Genomic DNA, 23,071 nt, shown 5'->3' with positions numbered 1-23,071 from the left:
CACAGTCCAAGTACATGAATTACATTTCTCTCACTGCTTTGCGAACCACCACTGTCAGCTTGCAGCTGGACTTTATCAGTCTCTTATTGAGAGCCGCATGCCTTCAATCATTATGACATTTTTCACTTCATTTTCTGCTGAAATTCATTAACTGCTTAAGACTTGAAGGAGATGGAGCATTCCAAACAGTAACTTCCAAATATAAAAGAAGGAATCTCTGTCTGTATGTCCTTTGATTATCCGGACAATCGCGCTTGGCGGACGTATCGCTGGGGACCCAGGGACGTATTGGCGAATTTGGTGCAATTTGGACACGTGACACGTGTAATACTAATAAACTTTAAATAAACAAGCTAACAGCGAGCCGCTCAGCTCTTTGGGGGCATCGGGAGGTGTATTGCTGGAGACCGTTCCCAACAGGCATGTTTTGAATGGGCACTGCACTAGTAGTTCTAAATCACTGTAATATCGTTGTGTGAACCAGAGCAAAATGTGTTAAGAAAAGATAAATACTGCATCTATCCTTTTCAATGATTTCAAAGGATTGAATAAATATTGAAGTGAAAAAATGCCTACTTTATGACTGTGCACTATACACTATTGTGTATTATCTACCTCCCCACAACTATTTAGCTGTTTATAAAAATCTGTAACTAATAACATTTAGCTTAATTCTGGTTATTCTAAACATGGATACAATTCTAAAGGACAATTTCAGGATTCTGGCTTTACCAAGTTTGAGCTGACATTAAGCTTTTATTAAACTTCTATCCACTGCCTTACAACTAAACCATAAAACATGACTCGCAACAGGAATCGTATGAAAATGAACAAGCCTCGTATGTGTGCCCTATTTGACGTATCCCGCAAACACTTGCAAAATGGTTGATGTTGACTGTACAATGTTCTGTTTACATGGCAATAAATATTGACCGCACTACCGTCAGTAGAGTTTGAGTCACGATAGGACTACACCAGGGGCAGAGCGTAGTTTTTAACCTGCTGCATGGTGAAGCGTCCCAGGCGCGTCAGCCTTGTCGTAGAGAGAGGGAGTATGGAAAACAACAGCGATTTGAATATTATAATATAACATAACACACAGTTTGATAATGAATTTTATGTTTAAAATACCACCGATGCTTTCATTAGTTATTGTGTGAAAAATATAAATAGATCTTTGTGAGTTCCGTCTATTACTTGTTTAAAAATTGCATAACATGTTGATGTTGTTTACCGTCTCGTTTACTTGTTTACAATATGTCCTATGGTCTCCAACTCTGCAGGCAACTCGCTTGCCACACGCCGTCCGAGTGGCGTTTTCAGGTACAGGGACACAGACGATGGAGTAGAAACACACCAGTTTATTGTAGGGAGTGGGCTAGGTGGAACAAGCCCCGGAGCAGATGGACAGCATGTCATGACAATGGCTCCTCTCCTGTGTGCGTGTAAGGATGTGGGTTTTACCTGTTGCTTGTTGATTAGTCTAATGAGCAACGGGTGTACAGCCAAGCCACCCTGATCCTGGCCCCAAATTACCTAGACCCAGGACAGATGTGGCTGCTCAAACCACACCATCGCCACACCACAAAAATATTAAATATTTTTTTTATAGCAGTCTGCAATAAATAACTTTTTATTTTATTGAAATGTGAGATACATCTGTAATTGTTGAAATTGGTCAGTCGGCTACGTTTGTACTGTATGCATGTATATTTGTTCTTTGTATTTAAAACGGGTCTTGATCAATAAGTAAATCCGTCTGCAGCTCTAGGTCTCTGGCACAGGGTAGGCTCATATAAAACACATTTAAATTGATTGCACGGTTTACAAAAACATTTCTATGTAATTCTCTCTCCTGTTTCGGTGGAAAATGCTCACGTGGCCACGCGCAGTTGGCGCTCCGCCCCGCGCCCGTATGCTGGTGTAGTTCTACCGTTGGACTTTTCTTGCTTTACCTACAACCACGGTACAAGGTTGATGGTCAATAGAGCATGTTTACTGAAGTGGAGCAGAGATAGAGGTGTGTGTGTGTGTGTGTGTGTGTGTGTGTGTGTGTGTGTGTGTGTGTGTGTGTGTGTGTGTGTGTGTGTTTGTGTTTGTGTGTGTGTGTGTGTGTGTGCGTTTGTGACTATTTGTTTTTGGCCACCGATGTTGTCCTATCACTGCTCCACTCTTTTACCTGCTCCTCGAATTGGTTGTAATCAGTATCTGCTGATTTCTAAGTAAGAATTTGTAGAGAGTAGGACTCCTAGTTCTCAACACATGACTCCCACTCATGTTTTCATTTTGTCAGAGTCTGGTCTTTAGGTGAACTTACTTAGAGTTTGCGTGCCAAAGGCTGCATGCCAGTTGTGTTTGTTCTTGCTCGGCAATATACAAGATAAGGTAAGATAACATTACTTACATATTAATCCCTGGCGTGAATTGTTCAGGAATAATTGTTATATTGATATCGTGATATGTGCTATTGTAAGGGATTTTTGTTAAATATCGTGATATAGTTAAATCTTGTATTTAAGGCTGCAGGTTAGTTATCGAACTATAAAGGAAGGAATCTCTGTGTATCCCTGTATTTTCCACCAACGCAAACCCAGTTTTGGTCCTGGGTTGGTGCTAGTGCCGGTTCACAGTTGGTTCAACTTGGAAACCTTCTAAGAATCTGTTTGTTTTGCTATGGGAAAAACGGGGCCGAGAGCCACGTCTTTACGCCACTGCATGTACGTTGCTATGCACGTTCATGCATGCACACATGTATGCGCTTATGCACGCACCAAATGCCTTATTATTGTTATTATTATTATCAATGAATATGTTTTAATAATATAATAATATTAATTATATTAATAATATGATAATTAATGTCTGTATTTCCACTAGGGGTGTGCATCTCTCCCTTATAAGACATGGGCTACGATACGATTCAAGGACGATACATTTTAAGATGGAACAATTTGGTGCGATGCGATACAATGCAATCTGAATCAGTTCTTGACATTTGTTTAATGTAGACATTCATTTTCCATTTGAAATTTTCATAACCCAATTCTATAAAAGTGGTATTACTTACCTTCAAATACATATATTTCATAAAAGACAAGGAAATCTCAAGTATTTTTGTCACTTTGTGGAATTTAGATATAATAATAGGTAATATATTTAATTCTGATACACCGGTCGTAAAATATTATATATTGTAATGACCCTGAATGCATTGGAGTATTGTCAATTGTCAGTTATAATGTGTTTTACTGTAGGGGGTTCATAAGTCTCATGAGAGGGAGTGCGTGACGAGACTGAGTCAGAGAGAGAGAGAGGGAGAGGGAGAAGTGTTTGGTTGTCGGTTCAACAGCATAGGTTAGGGCCAAAACAGCAGCCTGGAAGGTAACAAAAAACCTCAGCATGTAATAACAACCCTGTGGCTTCTTCCGCCGTCTAGAACGTTACAATATCATAATCAGTTGAAGCGCTGATCGGCACGTTGGGACGTGCTTTTTATTTTAGATCTATTTGTTTTCGCTAGTTTCTACTGGTATAAAACGGACATTTTAAACCTAACTAAGAGACTATCGCGCTCCGCCTTGCATCAGGGCGGTGGATTGCGTAATCCACTACACTACGCTATGTGTCATATTCACCGTGTCTCCAAACAAAACAAATAATGATTTCGAAAGTAACATGACTTGTAATGTTGGATCAGTGAGTCTTCTGCAGCAGCTTAGTTTATTCTAAAGGACCCTATGCCAACGGCGTTGGTGAATGCCTGCCTTCTTACCTTCTGCCCCTCCATCACAGACATAATCAACTCCTCCCTAGCATCTGGTACAGTTCCCCCCAGTTTCAAAATCGCCTCCATCACTCCCATCCTAAAGAAGCCTGGTCTGGACCCTGACGATCTCAACAACTACCAGCCGATCTCTAAACTTCCATTCCACAGTAAGGTCCTGGAAAGGACCTTACTGAGGAAAGAGCAGTGGCTGCCCAGCTCCATCAACATCTTTCCAACCATGAGCTCTACGAACCCCTGCAGTCAGTCTACAGAGCACACCACAGCACAGAGACCGCCCTAATCAAGATCACCAACCACCTCCTCCTCGCTGCAGACTCCGGTAACATCAGTATCCTCGTCCTTCTGGACCTCTCCGCTGCCTTTGACACGGTTTCCCACACAATCCTCCTCAAACGCCTATCCGGCCGCCTTGGCATCACCGGTACAGCTCTATCATGGTTTCAATCATATCTATCAAACAGAACTCAGTTTGTCAACATCAACGGCTCCTCCTCCCCCCATGCCCCAGTCAACCATGGCGTCCCTCAAGGCTCTGTGCTCGGTCCAATACTCTTCATCGTCTACCTGCTCCTCCTCGGCCAGATCATTTGTCACGATGGTCTCAACTTCCACTGCTACGCTGATGATACACAGCTTTATCTCAGCACCTCACCATCCACTCTGCTCCCCCCACAGTCTCTGGTCAACTGCCTCCATGCCATAAAAACCTGGAAGACAACAAACCTACTCAAACTCAACAGCAACAAGTCCGAGCTCATGGTTGTGGCCCCAAAGCCGCTGCTCCGGAAGGTTGGAGATCTCCTCCTGGTCGATGGCTCTTCCATCAAAACATCTCCCGAGGTCTGCAACCTGGTGTTATCCTGGACTCTACCCTCTCCTTTCATCCCACATCAAATCCATCACCAAGTCCGCCTTCTACCCCCTCAAAGACATCTCCCGTCTCCGTCCCTCACTCTCAGACTTGTGGCAGAAACGTGGCAGAAACCCTCATCCAGGCTTTCATCACCTCCCGGTTGGACTACTGTAACGGAGTCCTGTCCGGGGTTTCCAGCAAAGCCCTGGACAGGCTCCAGTATGTGCAGAGCTCAGCTGCCCTGGCAGCACATCACCCCCAACCTCATCCACCTCTGCTGGCTCCCGGTCAAGTTTTGCATCTCCTATAAACTCCTCCTTCTCACCTACAAATCCCTTCACGCACTCGCCCCCCAATACCTGTCCAACCTCCTCCACCAGCACATTCCATCCCAGAACCTGTGGTCCTCAGACATGGGTCTTCTGTCCGTCCCCCGTACAAGACTACAAACTTTTGGGGACAGAGCCTTCAGCGTGGCAACCCCCACCCTCTGGAACGCTATCCCTCCTGTACTCCGTAACGGCCCGACCTTGGACACTTTCAAGACAACCCTCACCATGACCATCCCCATTAGTTTGTTTTAGTTAGTTTAGCTATCCCTTTGTTTTGTTTGTTCCTGCGCCTCTCTCCCTTAATCAGTCTCCCCCCCACCCTCTGCCCCTCTCCTGCAAGCGACCTTGGGTTTTTTGAAATGCGCTATATAAATGTAAATTATTATTATTTATTATTATTAAAGTGGAATTAGCAGCAAAGCAGTCAACATATTTGTAACTTTACAATCGGCCATCGACTGGTTCATGGTACATTTCAATCAATCTATGGGTCCGCGTATTGATGTAGTCGCATCTTTTATATTAAAACAGGTTTCCAATTCATATCGGTGAACCGTTACCCCCTTAATTTCCACCGTGCACGGCCAACCATTTATTTAATTGGGTTAGATAATGAGACCAACAGAATAGGATAAATGAACATCTTATAGAGCTGAAAACAAGTATAACATTATAAGGGGTCCATCCTGTAGGGATGGAACCCGAGTGTTATTGTTTGTATTATTATTATAATTATTCTCTGTGGCAGCTTCAACTACCACGCGCCACCCAAATGGCATGTTCAGGGACCTCCGGCACGGAGACCCAGAAGACAGGGGTTGTAAACACCAGTTTATTCTAGAGAGTGGGCTAGTTGGAATTAGCCCACCAGCAGATAGCATGTGTCATGCCACAGGCTCCTCTCCTGAGTGTGTGTAGGGATGGGGGTTTTACCTGCCACTCGTTAGACCAACCAACGAGCAACAGGCATGCAGCCACACTGATCCCATACCCAGATCCAGGTCAGGTGTGGCTGCTCAAACCACACTATCCCCACATTCTCCTCGGCACTTTTCAGGCTAAAAGTGTCTGGAACAGGACAACCGCTGCAGCTACGGACAAGGTTGAGGTCTCTTTAGAACTGGGACATCTCAGACATCTCGTGGTTCAAGTTTCATCCAAATCAATCCACATAGTATGGAGAAGTAATTAGTGAAAAACCAATCAAATTTGACCGGAAGTAGCTGAATGTTCGTACATCACCGACACGTCAACGTTCGAATACTTCTGGTCGGGTGGTGGAGCGAGTGAGTTTGTGGAGTAAGACGCTTGGTGACCTCATCATCCAATTCGCTATATACGTGCAGGTTCTGGCTACGCACGCACAAACAATCCAAAACATATTCTGTGTTTGTGTCCTCACACTTGGAGTTCGCTTGCAGCTCCAGAGCAACGGGCCTGAATCGTGGCCATTTTATTTTTGCGACGAAAGTTTAGAGGGTTGTTTAAATTTCTCTGAGGGACGTGCAGTGTTTCATCCGTTTGAATGGAACCGCGTCATTGGGAAAGTCCACACGGAGTGTTTTCCTTCGGCAGAGACACTGTGAGGCAGGACTCCGTGCACTACAGGTAGTAAACAGCCACCTTCTCACTTAGTCATAATAAAGTTATAACAGGCAACGCAAGTGTCAGCTTGTTTTTGACTTCTGCGTGTCACCAGGACTTGGAAAACTCCAGTCAACGCGTCATTACGGAGTCGATACTGCGTTCATTGGAACTGGCTCGAGATTAGGCACCGGCTCCGAACTGGCCCTCAAAATTCCTTAGTGCAAAAGGGGTATGAGACTGCTTCCGTATGTCCTTCAATTATCCAACCAACCTTTCGTCCAATCTACTTCACACAAGGCAGGTGGATTGCTGTGGACCAAAGGACGTGCAGTGTCGAATTTGGTGCAATTTGCACACGCGACACGTGTCATCTTAATAAACTTTCAATAAACACAGAGCCAGCAGGGGCCCGGGGCTTTAGGGCTCTGTGACCAAGTCAGAAAGAGTGTGTTTACCAAGTGTATGATTTCAACCGTCAGTTGCATCTTCCATTATGGAACACAGGACTGAATCATTGACACTTTGTTAAACTGTGCCATTCAAATGTCTGAGAAAGTCTTACAATACATACAACCAGCATGCACTGGCGGGGTTAAATTAAGATCCAGTACTGAACATATCTGGTTTTGAGAAGTTTGTAGTTTGGCGGATTCAAATTCATGAATTCTCTTCACCCGATATCTAATCAAAAGACTGTGCATGCCCAGAACAAGGACTAAAAATATCCATGAATTAAAGTACTTGTTCCTGGCAAACACAACACCACCACTGTCCTCCGTCTGGACGTGCTGAGCTGCATCAAAATTACATTACATTACATTAATCAGACGCTTTTATCCAAAGCGACTTACAATTATTCAAACACCGACGGACGCAGCCATCAGGAGCAATTAGGAGTTAAGTGTCTTGCTCAAGGACACTACAGCACGCTAGCAGGAGGACCAGCTCTACCTCCTGAGCTACCATCCCCGACATTGTTATCCAATACAATCCAATCGTTTCAATGACAATGCACTCGGTTCATCTGTAAATCCTCCGTTTTTTTTTATATGACGGATAAAACTGACGAGGGAGACACTCGGCCTCATTCACACAACTTTTCTTAAATTCTTCTTTCTTCCGTTCTTGAGAAAAGAGACTGCAAAAAAAAAAGGGCTGTGGTATTCATGGAGCCTGTGGGATTCCCTCGATTTTGTGTGTACCCCCAGGGCACCAGATGATTCCCAGGTCATGGTCTGGTTTCCGAAAACTGGATGCGTGTGCCTGTTGATGTTGATTTGCAGAGGTTGACACCTTGTCAACCCCCTAAAAGACAACTAGGGGCGGCAAAAGGATCTAGAGAATATAATATAATCTGTAGCCTATTAGGTCCGCAAATGTACTAAACATATACATTTGGTTTCAAATACCGGCGTAACACTGTCCTGCCTGTTTCCAAACACATACGTTTTCACCGTCACAAATATCAAATCCAGATGTCATGTGAAATGATGAAGAATAAGTTTGTCCAGTATCGGGACTGAAGACAACATATACAAACCCGTGCATTAAAAGTCCTTTCGATGTGTCGTCCCCCCCCCGACAGGGATCCTCTGCCTGTGTCTCGTCTCTCAGGATGACTACCCTGAAGACCACCTGAAGACCACCTGAAGACCAGACGTCGATGCTAGCGCTCGTCCGCCATGCTCAGCCCACGTTGCGCTCACGGACCGGCGCGGAACCCCAGCCCCGTTTGGCTCGTCCTCGTGCTCCTGGGCTCCTCCGCCACACAAATCCGCTGCAGAGACGGTGAGAATGAACACTCTGGATATAATTAAAGAGCAGAGACTGCAGTTATAAATCGCGGTCGAAAAGTCCCAATGGAGTCCGGCTCCCAGCTCCATCCAGGATTTAACGACACTATCTGGCTGCTCTGATTATGAGTTATTCCATTATTTTCTGAATACCAGTACTTATGGAAGTGAACTGACTTTTACTATGGTCAGTAAACGATCAATTAAAAAAGTCCCCATTCCTCAATCCTCCAGCTATTGAGACTCTCAAGGGCGAGGAATTCCATGTTTTGTTGTCCTTCCACGGCCTCCTTTATAGCGGACTTTAATTCCGCTAATCAGTCTCTCCATCCGTCTTGCATCGTCTTCTTCCAGCCCCGGCCGTTCCCCGGGAGCTGAGGCTGTCGGCCGACACGGCGTTGCAGCGGCTCTCGGTTTCCTGGCTCGGAGGAGAAGACGAAACCTTCGACCTCCTCATCCTCAGAACCGAGCTTAATGAAACCGTCTTCTACGTAAGGCCTGCTTCATGTTTATTGTCCTTCCTTCGGCCTTTGGTCATGTTTGTTTTCTTTTTTGGAAGTTTGCCTTTGAAAGTTGCATGGCCTGCTATCTTCGAAGATTGGCAATGTGTTTTATATATACATATATTTTCAGATTCTGTGCCGGTCAAATTGACACGCCCGATACTGCGTTCATGTACTGTACTCGTGAAAAAAAGCTTCAATACTCTAAACCCGATACCACGTTGCGTAGTTGACGCTCAAAAAAGAGAAGGAAAGAGGGAAAATGCCGGCTGTTTGGAGGTTCTTCAGGGTAAACAAAGATTTTATAAATAATTTATCTATCCCCTGACAATATTCCAAAATTGTGCAGATTGTGTTAATCGTTGTCACTACAGCGGAGCGTCCGCTCTGGTTGTTCCGAGTGCACGAGCTCTGATCGTGATGCAAGGCTCGACTCTTTTTTGAGACTGTTCTTGACGAGTCACTCAGTAAAACCAGTCGTTCCATTTGACTCATTTGGTTTAACGCACGGTGAGCGAAGGAGGACTTCCAATGAACGAGAGTGAGAAGTCGGCCATTTATTTTATTTTAAATTTTTTTTCTAATGTTTGCAATTTATTTTTCGAATTGCAAGTACCATATAAATATAATAGAAATTTATATTTGCGCTTGAAGTGAAAGAAACTTTTATTTGAAGTTTGAACTGGACATTTCCATGTTAGTTATATGTCGTATCCAGTGACAGGTTGAATTATACTGAAACTTGGTGACAGTCCCATATTGTCTTTAATCGGAACTCAGGGACAGTTTTGTGTTGTATTATTGTTCCATAGTGAATAATAAACAACGATTAATTCAGCAGCTCAACAAAACCAGCAATCTCACTGTTGTGGTAACTGAATTGCAGGGGTAGTGAGTATGTGCAGCTGTCCAAGCGCTCCAATTCAGTGTGCTGCAACGTGACTGCTAGATGCCGCTGATTTCTACACACTGCACCTTTAAGACGTTAACGAGAGCTTAGAGCCCTCCTTTGGCTACCGAGCTACCAAATCGCAATGCTTGGCTTTTTATTTTAAATGATCTATTTAATTGATAGAATTAATCGGCCGGAATTGGCTGTTTACGGTACCGTGGAAACTCCAATGTATAATCCTAAACGATGCATTTATGCGCACGTGCATCTCCAGTGATTGCCGAGCTGAGCGTTCGTCGAGAGCTCTCATTTGATTGGTCGCTGTGTGTTATGGGCGTCAACCAGGAAACCGTCAGGGCGGAGCAGGAGGACGGGCGGCGCCACTGGGCCTGGACCTCGCAGGAGCCCCTGGAATGCACGTCCCTGTCGGTCCGGCTCCGGTCCAGAGACGGCCAGACGGTCAGCGAGTGGAGCGACGCTCAGATCCTGCCAGGTGGGATGCTGTTTTGCTGTGGTTGATGCGGACGTGGTGCTTGCTCAAAATCTTACATCTCAAATGACCTAGAGATACAATTGAGATGTTCATTTTCCTTTTCCGTCCGGTGTATCTTATTTTACTTTTGTCTCCGTTCTCTCTTTTCTCCTCGTACAGGGATGGACCTCCCTACCAACAAGAGGTCCTCAATGTTCCCGCAGGACCTAGTTGTGGCGGTGGGAGCCAACACCACCTTCTGTTGCATTTTGGAAGAGAGAAGGCTCTTGGGGGGGATTCGCTACAGCAAGACCGTAATGAACACGACCAGGCTGAGCAGGCGGAGCTACGCCATCACCAGGACCAACCAGGCACCTTCCAGCATAACGGGAACCAACGTGTTCTGCAGCAGCCAACACAATCTCCTCCTGACCGGAACAGTGGTGTTTGTTGGATGTAAGAATGAGCGATGGAGTTATTATTAATGAATAGATTCATAGCAGGAGGAGAGTATAGCGAGGGGGTGATACGAAGTGGAGCAACGGTTCTCAACGTGGGGTCCGGGGACCCACCAGGGGTCCTGTAGGAGGGTCAGCGGCAAAATGATTACGACTTAAACTTCACTGTTATTTCATATACAAGACCTGAGAGAATGTTCAAAGATGAGTGTTTTGATCATGTAATCACTGCCATCTCCCGAACTGACCATGGAGTGCTGTGGGCGATCCTGGATCTTATTATAAAATAACCTTTGATAGCCACGTTAGCATTGAACATAGCTCAGTGTCGTGAGCGTCTTGGGTCAAGCAGGATCCAGCGTTGTCCTTCTCCCCAGATCGTCCTTCACCCCGTGAGCTGGTGTGTGAGACGCGTGACCTGGTGTCGGTGGTTTGTCAGTGGAACAGTGGGCGGGACACACACCTCTACGGCACAAAGCGACAGACGTACTACACGCTGAATGGAAGGTACTACACAAAAACTGTATTTTTAAGTTAAGATATGATAACAAAGAATGATAAATGTATGTATTTTACATTTTCTCAATACTTTGAATCGCTGAGTGGAAAGTTATGTGAATAGAAAACCAATATATGTAGTATACTGAAATAGATATACACCACAGCCACAACATTAGAACCACTGACAGGTCAAGGTCAATGTGAAAATGTACTTGGCAAAATAAAGAGATTCTGATACTGATTCTGATTTATATTCTCTGAAACAATTATATTGACATTTCTTGCAGAAGTAGTTAAATATTCATGAACTTGTTTAACTGTTTTATTCATGTTGGACCTACCTTTTTGCATTTCAACAGTGTTCCTTGATAGGAAGTCTTTCGGGCGTTTTGGCACCTAGACAGTACATTGTGTATTTTTTTATTTTAGTCCGCTTCGTTTTCGCACTGCAACAACAATTGAAGGCGCACCACCGATGGAGGTTTTTCTTGCGACCTGGGACTCACTAAATACCTCTCTCTACATCTGCGTATTCGCTTACGTAGTCTCCCCCCCATATTTCTATGTAGTTCAGAGTTCACAGTAGTAGCTCTTCTCGATGACGCCATTGAGCAACTTGTTTTTCTTTGGTAGGAACTGTACGGAGGCCAACATGATTCAGCAGAGGAAGGAGAGTTATACCTGCAGCTGGGCAGAGTGGGAGGGGAACTGGACCCTGGTGGCGAGGAACCCCCTGGGCCAGCGCAGCCTGAACGACTCCGCTGAGCTCAGACGGAGAGGTGGGGGTCTCAAATGACACGGTTGCATAAGCGCTCGAAAGAAATACGTTTCTGCTTTGTTTTCTCCGAGTACGGTAGCTCGGCGACCGTTACCCTCCATCTGGTCTGTTCCCCGCCGGAAGCAGTTTTGGGGGCAAAAACTAGTTCAACATTCTAGATTGATTAAAATCTGATTTAATTAAACTTTTGTTTATTATTCTTTTTCTCTCTCTCTTTTTTTTTTTTTCATCCCAGTGCGTCTCGTGGCACCAGGTGGCCTGACGTCTGTCAACCACGCCTGGAATGCCACGCTGCTGTGGGACTGGAACTATGAGAGCTATGGCTTGCTGGCTCTCATCTGCCAAGTGGAAACCACCTCCTTCTGGCACAAAACTACGGTAAGCAGTATGTTATTCCTGTTCTGTGTGGCTGCTTTTTTTTTAGTTTTTTTTTTACAAAGGTGACTTTGAAAACTCGACCAAGTTTCTCTACCTTGCAAGAAAAGAGCTCTGTGTTTAAGTTAGTAAGTACGTCATTCTTTATTTGTAGAGCACTTTTTAATACATACATTTACAAAGTGCTTTACATGTATACTGCAGATAGCATAAAAAAAGCACAAAAGATTAAAACCAGGCAGAGTGGGCATATAAACTAAAACAAAAAAAAGGAGACGGTGCGATATAAATGGAAATGACAAAAACGACAAAGGTTACCTTTTCAAATTCACAATCATAAACTTGTATTTTGCTCTTCCGTCCACGCAAGAAAGTGTGAAATTGTGTTGAAGTCTCCGAAGTTCACAGCAATAAGTAATGACATTGTGTGTCCCCAGCGTACCTTTCATGGTGTGGGTCTTCACTCAGCGGTTCTGTTGGACCTGTTTCCTGATGAAGTCTACAGTGTCCGAATCCGCTGTGGAACCCAGCAGAACTTCTGGAAGTGGGGAGACTGGAGCAACTCCGTTCAGTTCAGAACCAGCACTGACAGTAAGCAGCTTTTTATTTAAATGTGGGTTTTTTTCCCCCCACCATGACCGCGCACATTTTAAATTGTAACTTGGATAGTTGGAGTGTTTTCAATTCTATCGATCGTCGCCGAATGTAGATTGTTTTTTTGTGAACGGTTTTAAATGGATTGTTGTTAATGTATGATGAAATGATGGCAATTAAAAAAATAGAAATGTTCATTAAATAATGTGAACTGTAAATTGACTGCAGCGAAATATGTAAAAAAGACATGTAATTTTTTGAACATATTTTTTGGGGACGCACCGATTGTGACATTCTGGGCCGATACGATGTTTAAAATAACAATTTGGCCGATAGACGATGCGGATGTTACCTGAGTTCCCCTGAACGCAGCATCACTTACAGTTTTGCGAGTTCCATGACCGCAGCATCACTTCCTCCTTAGAGCGCTGCAGAGAACCGTGTCCGCGTCTTCTACAACCTTACGAGGGTAGGATAGGTAGGCGCCGTTTTCTCAGACTGATTTAAAAAAATTTTTGAATAATAACAAAATGCTAAAATGGGTTGCCAAATATACTTTGGCGGTCGTTAATATACCTGCGCAGCCCGCCCAAGTAAAGTCTAAACGCTGGATAAACACCTGCCAGTCCCATCTTATTTGCCGATGGCGGTCAACAAGGCGAATATCGGCCGATGCCGATGTATCTGCTGTATCTCTAGTATTTTTATGTAAAAAAAAAAAAAAAAAAAAAAAATCTTAAGGAGGATTGTAACCCACATACAATCAATCAACAGTGCGCTAACATGCAAATAGAAGCTTTTCATCTAGTTTTCCAGACAGCATTAACATGTCTTCTCCACTCCCAGTTCCAGAGACCCCTGACGTCTGGGTGACAATGGACACGGACAACACTGGACGGGTCATGTGGAAGGTAATCCACAGGTTTCATTGATCTTCCTATATATGTTTTATCTTTATTTTATCTGTTTATTCATGTATCTGTATTTTAACTCTCCCTCCCTGCTTTGAACTCATTCTCTCCATATTCCCTCTATTTCTTTATCTCCTACTGCCTTTGTTTTGCTCTCTCTCTCTCGCTCTCTCCCTCCCCCAGCCCCTGAAGCGCAGACAGAGCCACGGGCAGATCACAGGTTTTGCGCTGACTCTCTTCAGCCCGGAGGAGAACGTCCAGCGCACCGAGTCGCTGCCTCACTACACCTTCGCCGCGCCCTTCAACCTCTCGCAGGCGGCCCCCGGCGGCAGGGTCACGCTCAGCGTCATGGCCAGCAACGCGGCTGGGACGTCGCCGCCTGCGAGCGTGGTTCTACCTCTGCGTGGGCCAGGTACGTGGAGAGAAGGAGGGAATGGAGGTAACGAGAAGGAGAGAACAGAGAAGTAGACAACTTTTAGGGGTAGACTGTGCTCAATGAGCGATTGCGATTGTGGTTCATCTCTAGCAGCTCTACCATTTCACGAGCTTATCCATTTATCCTGGACATATTCACACCAGTTGGAACGCCATGTTTTTTTCTGACTCTTACGGACCCGCTCTAAAGGTAGAAACTAACAGGCGGGGTCAGGTGACTTCCAACGCAGGACGATGTCTTCGTCTCTACACTATTAGGACAATGTTACAGAACTTCTGTTGCTACGGTTGCCCTTTTTTTTTTTAAATTGCTCAACCAACATAGATATGAAGACTTTGATCATTTTGTGGAATAAGACATTCCTAACTTATTCCGAAATGAATCAAGAATTTAACAAGCTTGTTGATTTTACTGTTGTTATTGACGGTAAAACCCAAGATACTTTAATAGAAAACAATTTGCCGAGGAACGATCGTGATCCTTCATGGTCCCGATTGATCTGACCCCAAATCTGAAGATGAGTACTAATATTTAGTTTTTATTAAATGCGAAATGTATTTTTATTATTTTATTTCTACTTGTACTACTCTGCTTTGTAAATGCATTTTGCTTGTTTGATTTGCTTTTATTGTTACTTCCTTCTTTTAATATAAAGCATGATGCAAATGTGATGCAAATGTCGTGTATAAAAGGCGCAGTACAAAAAAAGCTTATTATTATTGTTATTATTTTATTAAGAGTTAATCAACATTAATCAAATTGACATTGGAGTCTTCGATTTTGTGCCCTGATTTAAAAGAGCATGAATGGGCAGCATCCCAGAGTCCTCTCCTGACGTTATTGTCGTTACCTGCGAGTCAGAAAAGGAGACATGCAAAGGTTCCTGTCGCTCTCTCCCCGTCAGACGTGGATCCCTCCGCCGTGTCCAGAGCTCTCTTCGTGGACGGAGCTTTCCCTCTGTCCTGGGAGAGCGACTCCAACGCCAGCTGCGGTTACGTGCTGGAGTGGCGAGAGGCCTGCTGCCTGCAGGACTGCTCGGTGGACTGGACCAAGGTGGCGGCCGGGAACACCAACGCCTCCATACAGTCGGGTAAACCTCCGGCCTGGAAATGAAACGCTCCAAAACCTGTGCATATCAGCTAATGTATTGTGGTGATTTTGACTTTGTTTCTGAAAACGGAACCAAAAACTGGCCTGTGTTCCCTCAAAATAAGAACAATAATGTCCATGGTATATTAATAAAAATGCATGATCTGAAGGTACTTGTTCAGTAAATAATATCTGATATGGCGTTTATGGACAAGCTGCTTCTAAAGATACTCTCTTATTTTAAACACTTGAAAGGTTTTAAATGAAGGGCCTTGGAAACATAATTTTTATTATGATTATTAAGATCTTATACATATGCCTTTAGGCGACTTCCAGATGGGCGTGAGGTACACCTTCTCCCTGTACAGCTGCTCCTCCGACGCCCCGGAGCTGCGGCGTCGCTGGCAGGGATACACACAGGAACTGGGTGAGTGAACCGCCACCCCCCCCCCCCCCCCCCCCCGGGAGGGGAGGAAAGTAAAACTGACATTTTTAAGCTTAAGTTGAGCTTCCTCTCCCCTTCTCTCATCTCTGCGTGTCCCTCTCAGTTCCGTCCAGCTCCGCCCCCCACTTTGTGAGCACTCAGCAGGACTCTGACGTTCAGCTGAGCTGGGAAGAGATCCCGTTGGTCAACCAGCGAGGCTTCCTGCTCGGCTTCCGGGTTTACATCAATATCGGCTCTCAGCTCAAGCTGCTGGGTGCGTTATGTGAGATGAGATGTACCGGCAATAACACGACACACCTTTTAGAGTAGAAAGGAGTTTATATTATATATATATATATATATATATATATATATATATATATATATATATATATATATATATATTCTGTGCATTAACTCACATACATGTCTTTTACATTTGCTGCCCCTCCGTCTCAATCTTTTGCCTTCCCTCCTTTTTCCCCCGTTCTTTTCCTTCGTTCTTGTAGCGACGCTGCCGGACCCGAACAGCAGGAACTACACGGTGACGGGCCTCCCCATCAGCTCCTATAAGTTCACCGTCAAGGCCTACACCTCCGCGGGCGAGGACACCGGCGCCACGGCCTCCATCACCATGGCGTCGTACTGTACGTACGGCTCTGAGAGCCTCCGAATCTGTCGGTGTCGCTCGACGAAACGCTGGCAAACTCCCAACGAATACAATCCTCGGTCAAGGGGAAGAGGGTTGCGTCGTATTATAGTTTCGTTTTTTCCAGTTGTTGCTTTCCGCGCTGGCAAAAGAAACTTTGGTAGTTAACAGGAATATGAATAGGACGATTGGAATCAACATATGATGTTTGGCCTGGCTTGCTAGGAATGATTTTTAACAGGACCAGAAGTAGAAGATCTTTATCTTGTTTTCGCGGTAACCGTGCAGCCCAACCATGCGATTTAGCCGCTGGATGGTGCTGACGGAGGAAGCAGCACGCTGGTAATTCCACTTGGTTCTCGGGTGACACCTTCCTGTTTATCAACACAGCTGATTGGCTCCTCCTGGAAATCTTGTCTTCCCTGGGAGCCTTGGCCTGTTTCCTGATCCTTGTCACGTTCATCTGCTACAAGAAGAGGAAATGGTAAGATGTCGGTCACATGCGTTTCTGTGCCATGGACATCCATCTGTGTTTAAACATCCTGACTGCCTCCCCCAAATTGCACGACTTCAAACTCTATCCCTTGGTTACCATTGCTAAGTCAGCCAAACAATCCCAGAACAATCTTGTTTCCATCTCCAGTAGAATCAGAACAATGGACACGTTACCCTTTTACTCAAAACAGGTAGAATCCACCACAAAGGCTTTCACAATGTGTGTTGTTCTGTAAAGTCTATTTTTGTTACTTTAATACAGACGTCTCCCATGACAAATTCAATTTTATTATGTTTGGGCCACAAAGCCACCAAGTCATTTGTGACTAGTTAGCGGTATTAGTCATTTATTTTCATCACGGGCAGCTCACTATCCAAAGCTTTGGCTTTTAAATTTCCTTCAGACAAAAATATTTTCAGCATTATTTCTTGGATTCCTTCAAAACAATAAACATGGTGGTTTACTTCATAGATTTAGTTGGTTTTGTTTGCGCTGATTAGGCTTTTACACCAGTCAGCTATCAAGCTCATCTGGCTGACATATCCTTGTCCTGTCACCAGGGTAAAGAAAGCTTTCTATCCAGAGATACCAGAGCCCAAGCTGGCTGGGGGTTGGTCCAGAGTACAGGTACGCCCATTTATTACCTTTCTATAACGGAATATGACACACAACTTTTGTTAGGAATCTTGCCATTACACTCAAATGTAAATATCTTAATTCTAGAGGCTACCTTTACATTAAAATAATGTCATCTGCCGTGTGACTATGTGGCCATGAACGTCAACTTTTGGAGTAATTAAGGGAAGTTACATGCACGTGGTGTGTCCTGCAGGGCCCGCTGGATGTGAGCCCTTCTTCCAGCAGCATGGTCCACATCTTGGAGGAGCCGCATTGGGATTCCAGCAAGGAGGCGTTGGTTGTCATCCCCGAGGAAGAGGAGGATGAAGACGAAGGGATAATAGACGAGCCGGTCGACACGGATGAGCCGACGTCGATTCGCTATTACAACCAAGTGGTGGACGAGCGTCCCATAAGGCCACGCTTCCCGGACTCCTCCACTTCGTCGGCGTCGTCCTTGGACTCGGCGCGCACCGACGTGACCTACACGGGGATCCAGACCTCGGGGTCGTCCCTGGCCTTCCAGACGGAGCCGCAGTTCTCCCCCGATGAACACCAGCCTCCTGTCGGCTGTGAAGGTGGCGGGGGCGGAGGCGGAGGCTATCAGCCTCAGATGCAAACCGGAGCAGAAGTCCCGTGTCCGGGCCAAATGGCCCCTCGGTCCTTCCCGGAGCCGCAGCCCCCCTCGGGAGGCTCGTTCGGGGGCTACCAGCCGCAGAGCTCCTGGCACCTGGACTCACCGGGGGAAGGCGAAGCGAGCGGCGACGTGGCGCCCTGCCTGGGCTCCCCCACATCCGTGGCCTCCACCCAGTTCCTCCTCCCCGACGGGGGGTCCCAAGAGCACACGGAGGGTAAAGGGGGGGCGTCGTCGTCATCAACGACCTGGTTCCAGAACCTTCTGTCGTCGTCGAAGCCCTGACGTCCTCTCTGACCGCGTGCGGGCGGCTTATTCAGCCGCATTCACGGAGGGGAAGCATCCATCACAGTTCCAGGTCACCGGTTTGATTTGTCACTGTCATGTACCACAGATACCCAACCTACACGATCTCGACATCTACTGCTATCATTTAACGACACGTTAAGACTTTAGAGACGAAAACATTGAGGGTCAAAAAGGGTCGACAGCACAAAAAAGAGGGCTCCACCCGTTGACGTCGTCGGTGCAGAACCGGTGGCGGTGGAGCCTCGGTGCGTCACTGGGAAAGTATTTCTGTGGTGGTGTTGTACTTACATGTCTTTCACCGTCCTCAACTCAGCTCCCCCCCCGGGCGCTGATATCGTCCCTCACTGCTTTTCCTGTGGCGCTCAGAGACTTATCTACATCGAGAATTTTGTAACGTCATATCCTGTGTTCTAGCCAGTACGGTATTATCTCAGTTCTCGTTTCAGTCTGTGTGTATTCTTGTGATGTGAACTTTACTAATCACTAAAAGACACCGAAGGAAATAGGAAAAGGAGAAAAATAAAAATAAAAAAGACCCGAAACAAACACAGAAGAAGAACACGGCAAAAGAGCACTAACATTTAGAGTTACTGACACTGACAACACTAAACATTCCGTGGAATGACCTTTCCCCGGCGGATCTTGGACTGTGACGTACGGCAGCTGACGACGCGGCTACTGAAAGGTTCACAACGGCGGCATCTCACCCAGCAAGAGTTGTCTTCCGAGGGGCTTCTCCGGGGCCGCGCGACGTGATTTTTCATTTACAAGTTGTGAGCGACGACGAAAAGATTTTAACGGCCGACGTCTGAGTCTCTCCCGCGCACACACATGACAACCGCAGTCTTTGAGGAGCACAAATCCAAAGACGGAGAGCAGGCGAACGAGCTTCCGTGTTTCTCCAGCACTCGTGAGAAGGTATCTTCCTGCGAGAGGCAAAATATCTTATGATATCTCATATATATCTTATGATACCAAAAACAAACTTATGGCAACGCTCGCCCCGATAAAATCAAACACGTTCGATCGTCAATTGGGATCGTACTGAGTCAGTCTTTAGCTCACACACACACACACACACACACACACACACACATACATACATCGATGACGGCCACGACTGCGGAGGGCGACCGCCCCGGGACTACCGCGACTCAGCCCGATCTCGAAATAGTTGCCAAATTGGCCTCGAAAATCACGTCGTACGGCGCCTAGTTTAAAGGTTGTCAGTAAGATTTCAACATCAGCAAAGCTCATCTCATCCCTCCCACACCTCTGCCGCCCCCACGGACAGCAAACTGTAAAAGCATGTAGTCTGTGTCTTTATCTGTCTAGACTCAACTTATATTCCCTGTTGTAGTCTCTTCTTTTGTGGTTTGAACAGGTGAATATCTTACTGATCCAACTTTAAACTAAGGAAAGGTCTTTCTGCTGTCGGGTGAACTTTTGCATGTGAACGTGTAATTGTTTTTGCGCAGAGTTTGCAGGGGGTTCTGCAATTTCCGCTCTGGTCTGGAAACGTCTGGGCAACGAGCCCAACGAATATCCACTGATATAAGCTACGACAAACAGGATACCATGTTGGAAACGGAAGGATATATGTGAACTTCCTAATAGGAGTAGTTTTACGAGTTTTTACATAGTGACCTAATCTGTCACAGTATAGTTTTGAATGTTACCGTGTCCTTCGATGAGGGACGTTTTGAGTTGTTGTCAGTTTAAAAAGCTAAATGTACCAAATTGACTCATCCTGGAGAGTAAAAGAAATATCTATATTGACTTGCCTTGATAAATGTTATGCTTCCGCTCATTTGCATCATGTCAGAAGGGGGTACCCTTCTATGCTGCCTGGTTCACAAATATTGTACAACATACAGTATAATGCACAGTAAATTAAGAGTTTAATCAAATTAGAACAAAACAGAATTTCTTTGTGTGGGTTCAGGGGAACTCCGCAGGGACTTTTGAATAATGCTGTCCACAAATGGAAATTGAACTTGTTTATGTATTAATTGTCCCATAATCACTCTTGTGAAGGATTGTGTTCAACACATTGTAAATACCGGTTCCTTTGTTTTTTTTTAACCCTGCACCTCCAGCGCCTACAGATGTGCAGAGATCCAGTCCACAAGCTTTAATATATCTACTGTGGTGAAAACGATGATTAGTAACTATAGCAGATGTATAATGCTGGCCAGACGTCCGATCGCTATAACACGTGTATGTTCCTCCTCATCATGACTGTGAAAACATTGATCTGACTGATGACCTTACTGACGGGCGTCTCTGGAACAGTCAAACTGCGTCAGAAGGTTTTGTTTTTTTAACCCACGTTCCGTTGGACGGGAAAATTTCAAATATTCAAGCCTTGCTGCGTTGTTGTCTGTTTGAGGTCTGCTTGATCAAACCAGGCAGACCCCTGGAGACCTTCTTATGTTGAGTTTGGTTACACACAAGCACCTTCCTTTCTCCCTTAATTTGTTATTTTTTCTATACAGCAAAACTTTTTTTTTTTTTTTTTTTTTTAACCTTTTTAGTGCAACATATATTCCATGTGAAATGTAATATTTTATACACATTACGCTTAGTTTACTGTATTTGAATTGAAGTGTAGTGTAGTGGCATTCCTTTTATTCATAGAAACGCTTGTTGTGTCCGATACAAACAGGTAAAATGTCGACAAAAGGTTTTGGATTAAAGAAAATATCACTCGTTATGCAAAATGCACTAAAATGATTATGATTTCTATTTGCTGTAAACAGTTTAGTGTATATTCCATTTGAAAGGTAACCTGTCATAGAATTTAGTCTTAGCTGAATGGAACTTAACTGAAGTGTAGTGGCATCCCCTATTCATAGAAAAGCTTGTCAGACCAACTGGAATGTGAAATTTGGATAAAAAAAAGTCATGTAACATGCTATGAAATCTAATCTTAAGGCCTTTTAATTGCTTTTCCTGTGTTGTGTTATAAAATTTTTGCAGTGGAGACGTTTATTCAGAGCAGATGTGACTCGGTGTCGGAAACCTCTCCCCGGTTGAGTTTTAAACAAAGCAAAATGTGGTGTTTCACATAGAGCCAAAAAAAGAAATTTCTTTCTGTTCGAATAGAACCAATTCCATTTACAATGTTAAATTTGGTGGTTTTTCGACATTACCTGCTCTTCCTCTCTTGTCCTCCCAAAGAGGAGTCTTTGCATGGATGACCTGAAAAACACATTATCAGTGTTTTTCCTCTGGAAACTATTTTTACCCTGATCTGTCGCTCATACTTCTCTTTACTAATGTTTGGAATGACAACGTGACATAAAAATTGTTGTGCAACGTGAAACACGCGCATTCCTAAAAAAAACAAAAAAACAAAAAAACAGCATCAAAATATGTTACCTTTTATTTTTTTATTTGTTTTTAGTTTGTTTTAGAATTAATTGAATGATACAAAAACACTGAATTGCTGCTGGAGTGTAATGCTTAATTCAAACACTAATATTAGACTCTGCTCACACAAGTTGCATCAAAGTAATAATAAAGTTGTGGTGATGTCACGCAGCCTGGTGTCTCAGCTTTTTTCGTTGCCTAATATTGATAAAACATTATTCTCATGGGTCTTATTAGGCAGCAAAGCAACGATGATCAGAACGTGTTCTTTTAGAGGTCAGCCACGCCCCTCAAAAAAAATAAAAAAAGACAAATACTTTCTGAAACCTCTGAACAAAACTCAGAAAACTCAGGACAAAAGTCTAAAATAAGGACTGCAAAAAAACTCAGAAAGAACGACTGGAAAAGCGCAGACAGAATGTTGCCGCAAAATCTCTGACAACATTTAATACGGATGAAGTTCCTTTAAATAAACCTGTCGATGCTCCGTACATCTGGCTGTTCAGAGGCTCGTTTCATCACGGCGGTGCACGGTTTGGAGGCTCCAGGGATAGGCGCTGTGCTTCAGAGCAAGACCCAAAATGTTTTGACATGGACAGCAAGTGACCTGGATGATGTTTTGATAGAAGGAGCTTGCCTCCATCAGGACATGGAAATGTCTGGTACAATAAAAGACAATCTGTTTTAGGGAAGGAATTATATTGCTATATCAGGGTTGCCGAGGCGACAGACCATCTGCAGGACAACATTTGCATTAACGTACGCTGAAGCGGTGACTGGCTGTACCGGTGTTGAGAATTATGACTTTACCAGTCGGCCATGCCGGCTGGTAAAGTCATACAGAGATCACTGGTAAATTATGACGTATGCTTATTCTCAATTACTGGTAATACGTGTGGATTATTAGCAGGGATGATGTGATGCAGTTGTACATTCACAGGCAGGCAGCAAAGTTGGACATTTGCAGCGTGACTCACCCAGCAGCTTCGCAGAGGGCCAAAGCACCCTCGTCCAGGCAGACAACCCTGGACCCCGCGTATTGCTGCCTGCAGCCATATTTACTATCACTGCTTTTATAGAAACTTTTCCAGCCGCATACACATATCATAATATAACAAAGCGGCCAGCTCAATCAGGCATCGCCTGGTGTTACTTCGTCGAAGGTTTTGAGCAACTGTTATAAATAAATAAATATTCCACTTTCT

General features: G+C 44.6%; 1 protein-coding gene across 1 annotated transcript in view; it reads left to right on the top strand.

Moving 5' to 3' along the window:
• The window catches only part of lifra (LIF receptor subunit alpha a), a 30,020-nt gene extending 7,987 nt beyond the window's left edge, over window positions 1-22,033 (top strand). The window contains exons 2-18 of the mRNA XM_080003813.1: window positions 8,145-8,347; window positions 8,707-8,843; window positions 10,093-10,240; window positions 10,400-10,675; window positions 11,055-11,184; window positions 11,812-11,957; window positions 12,192-12,334; window positions 12,769-12,922; window positions 13,772-13,836; window positions 14,020-14,248; window positions 15,177-15,362; window positions 15,687-15,788; window positions 15,910-16,059; window positions 16,295-16,432; window positions 16,825-16,918; window positions 17,491-17,557; window positions 17,763-22,033. Of these exons, the coding sequence (XP_079859939.1) occupies window positions 8,242-8,347; window positions 8,707-8,843; window positions 10,093-10,240; window positions 10,400-10,675; window positions 11,055-11,184; window positions 11,812-11,957; window positions 12,192-12,334; window positions 12,769-12,922; window positions 13,772-13,836; window positions 14,020-14,248; window positions 15,177-15,362; window positions 15,687-15,788; window positions 15,910-16,059; window positions 16,295-16,432; window positions 16,825-16,918; window positions 17,491-17,557; window positions 17,763-18,467 (2,976 nt within the window). The 5' untranslated portion in view covers window positions 8,145-8,241 and the 3' untranslated portion in view covers window positions 18,468-22,033. The remainder of the gene's footprint in view (window positions 1-8,144; window positions 8,348-8,706; window positions 8,844-10,092; window positions 10,241-10,399; window positions 10,676-11,054; window positions 11,185-11,811; window positions 11,958-12,191; window positions 12,335-12,768; window positions 12,923-13,771; window positions 13,837-14,019; window positions 14,249-15,176; window positions 15,363-15,686; window positions 15,789-15,909; window positions 16,060-16,294; window positions 16,433-16,824; window positions 16,919-17,490; window positions 17,558-17,762) is intronic.
• Window positions 22,034-23,071: the final 1,038 nt, after the last annotated feature.

The sequence above is a fragment of the Zeus faber genome, assembly GCF_960531495.2.
Source record: "Zeus faber genome assembly, chromosome: 7".
Taxonomy (NCBI): Eukaryota; Metazoa; Chordata; class Actinopteri; order Zeiformes; family Zeidae; genus Zeus; species Zeus faber.
The sequence above is the reverse complement of the archived record's forward strand: the minus strand, read 5'-3'. Positions and strand labels throughout refer to the sequence as shown.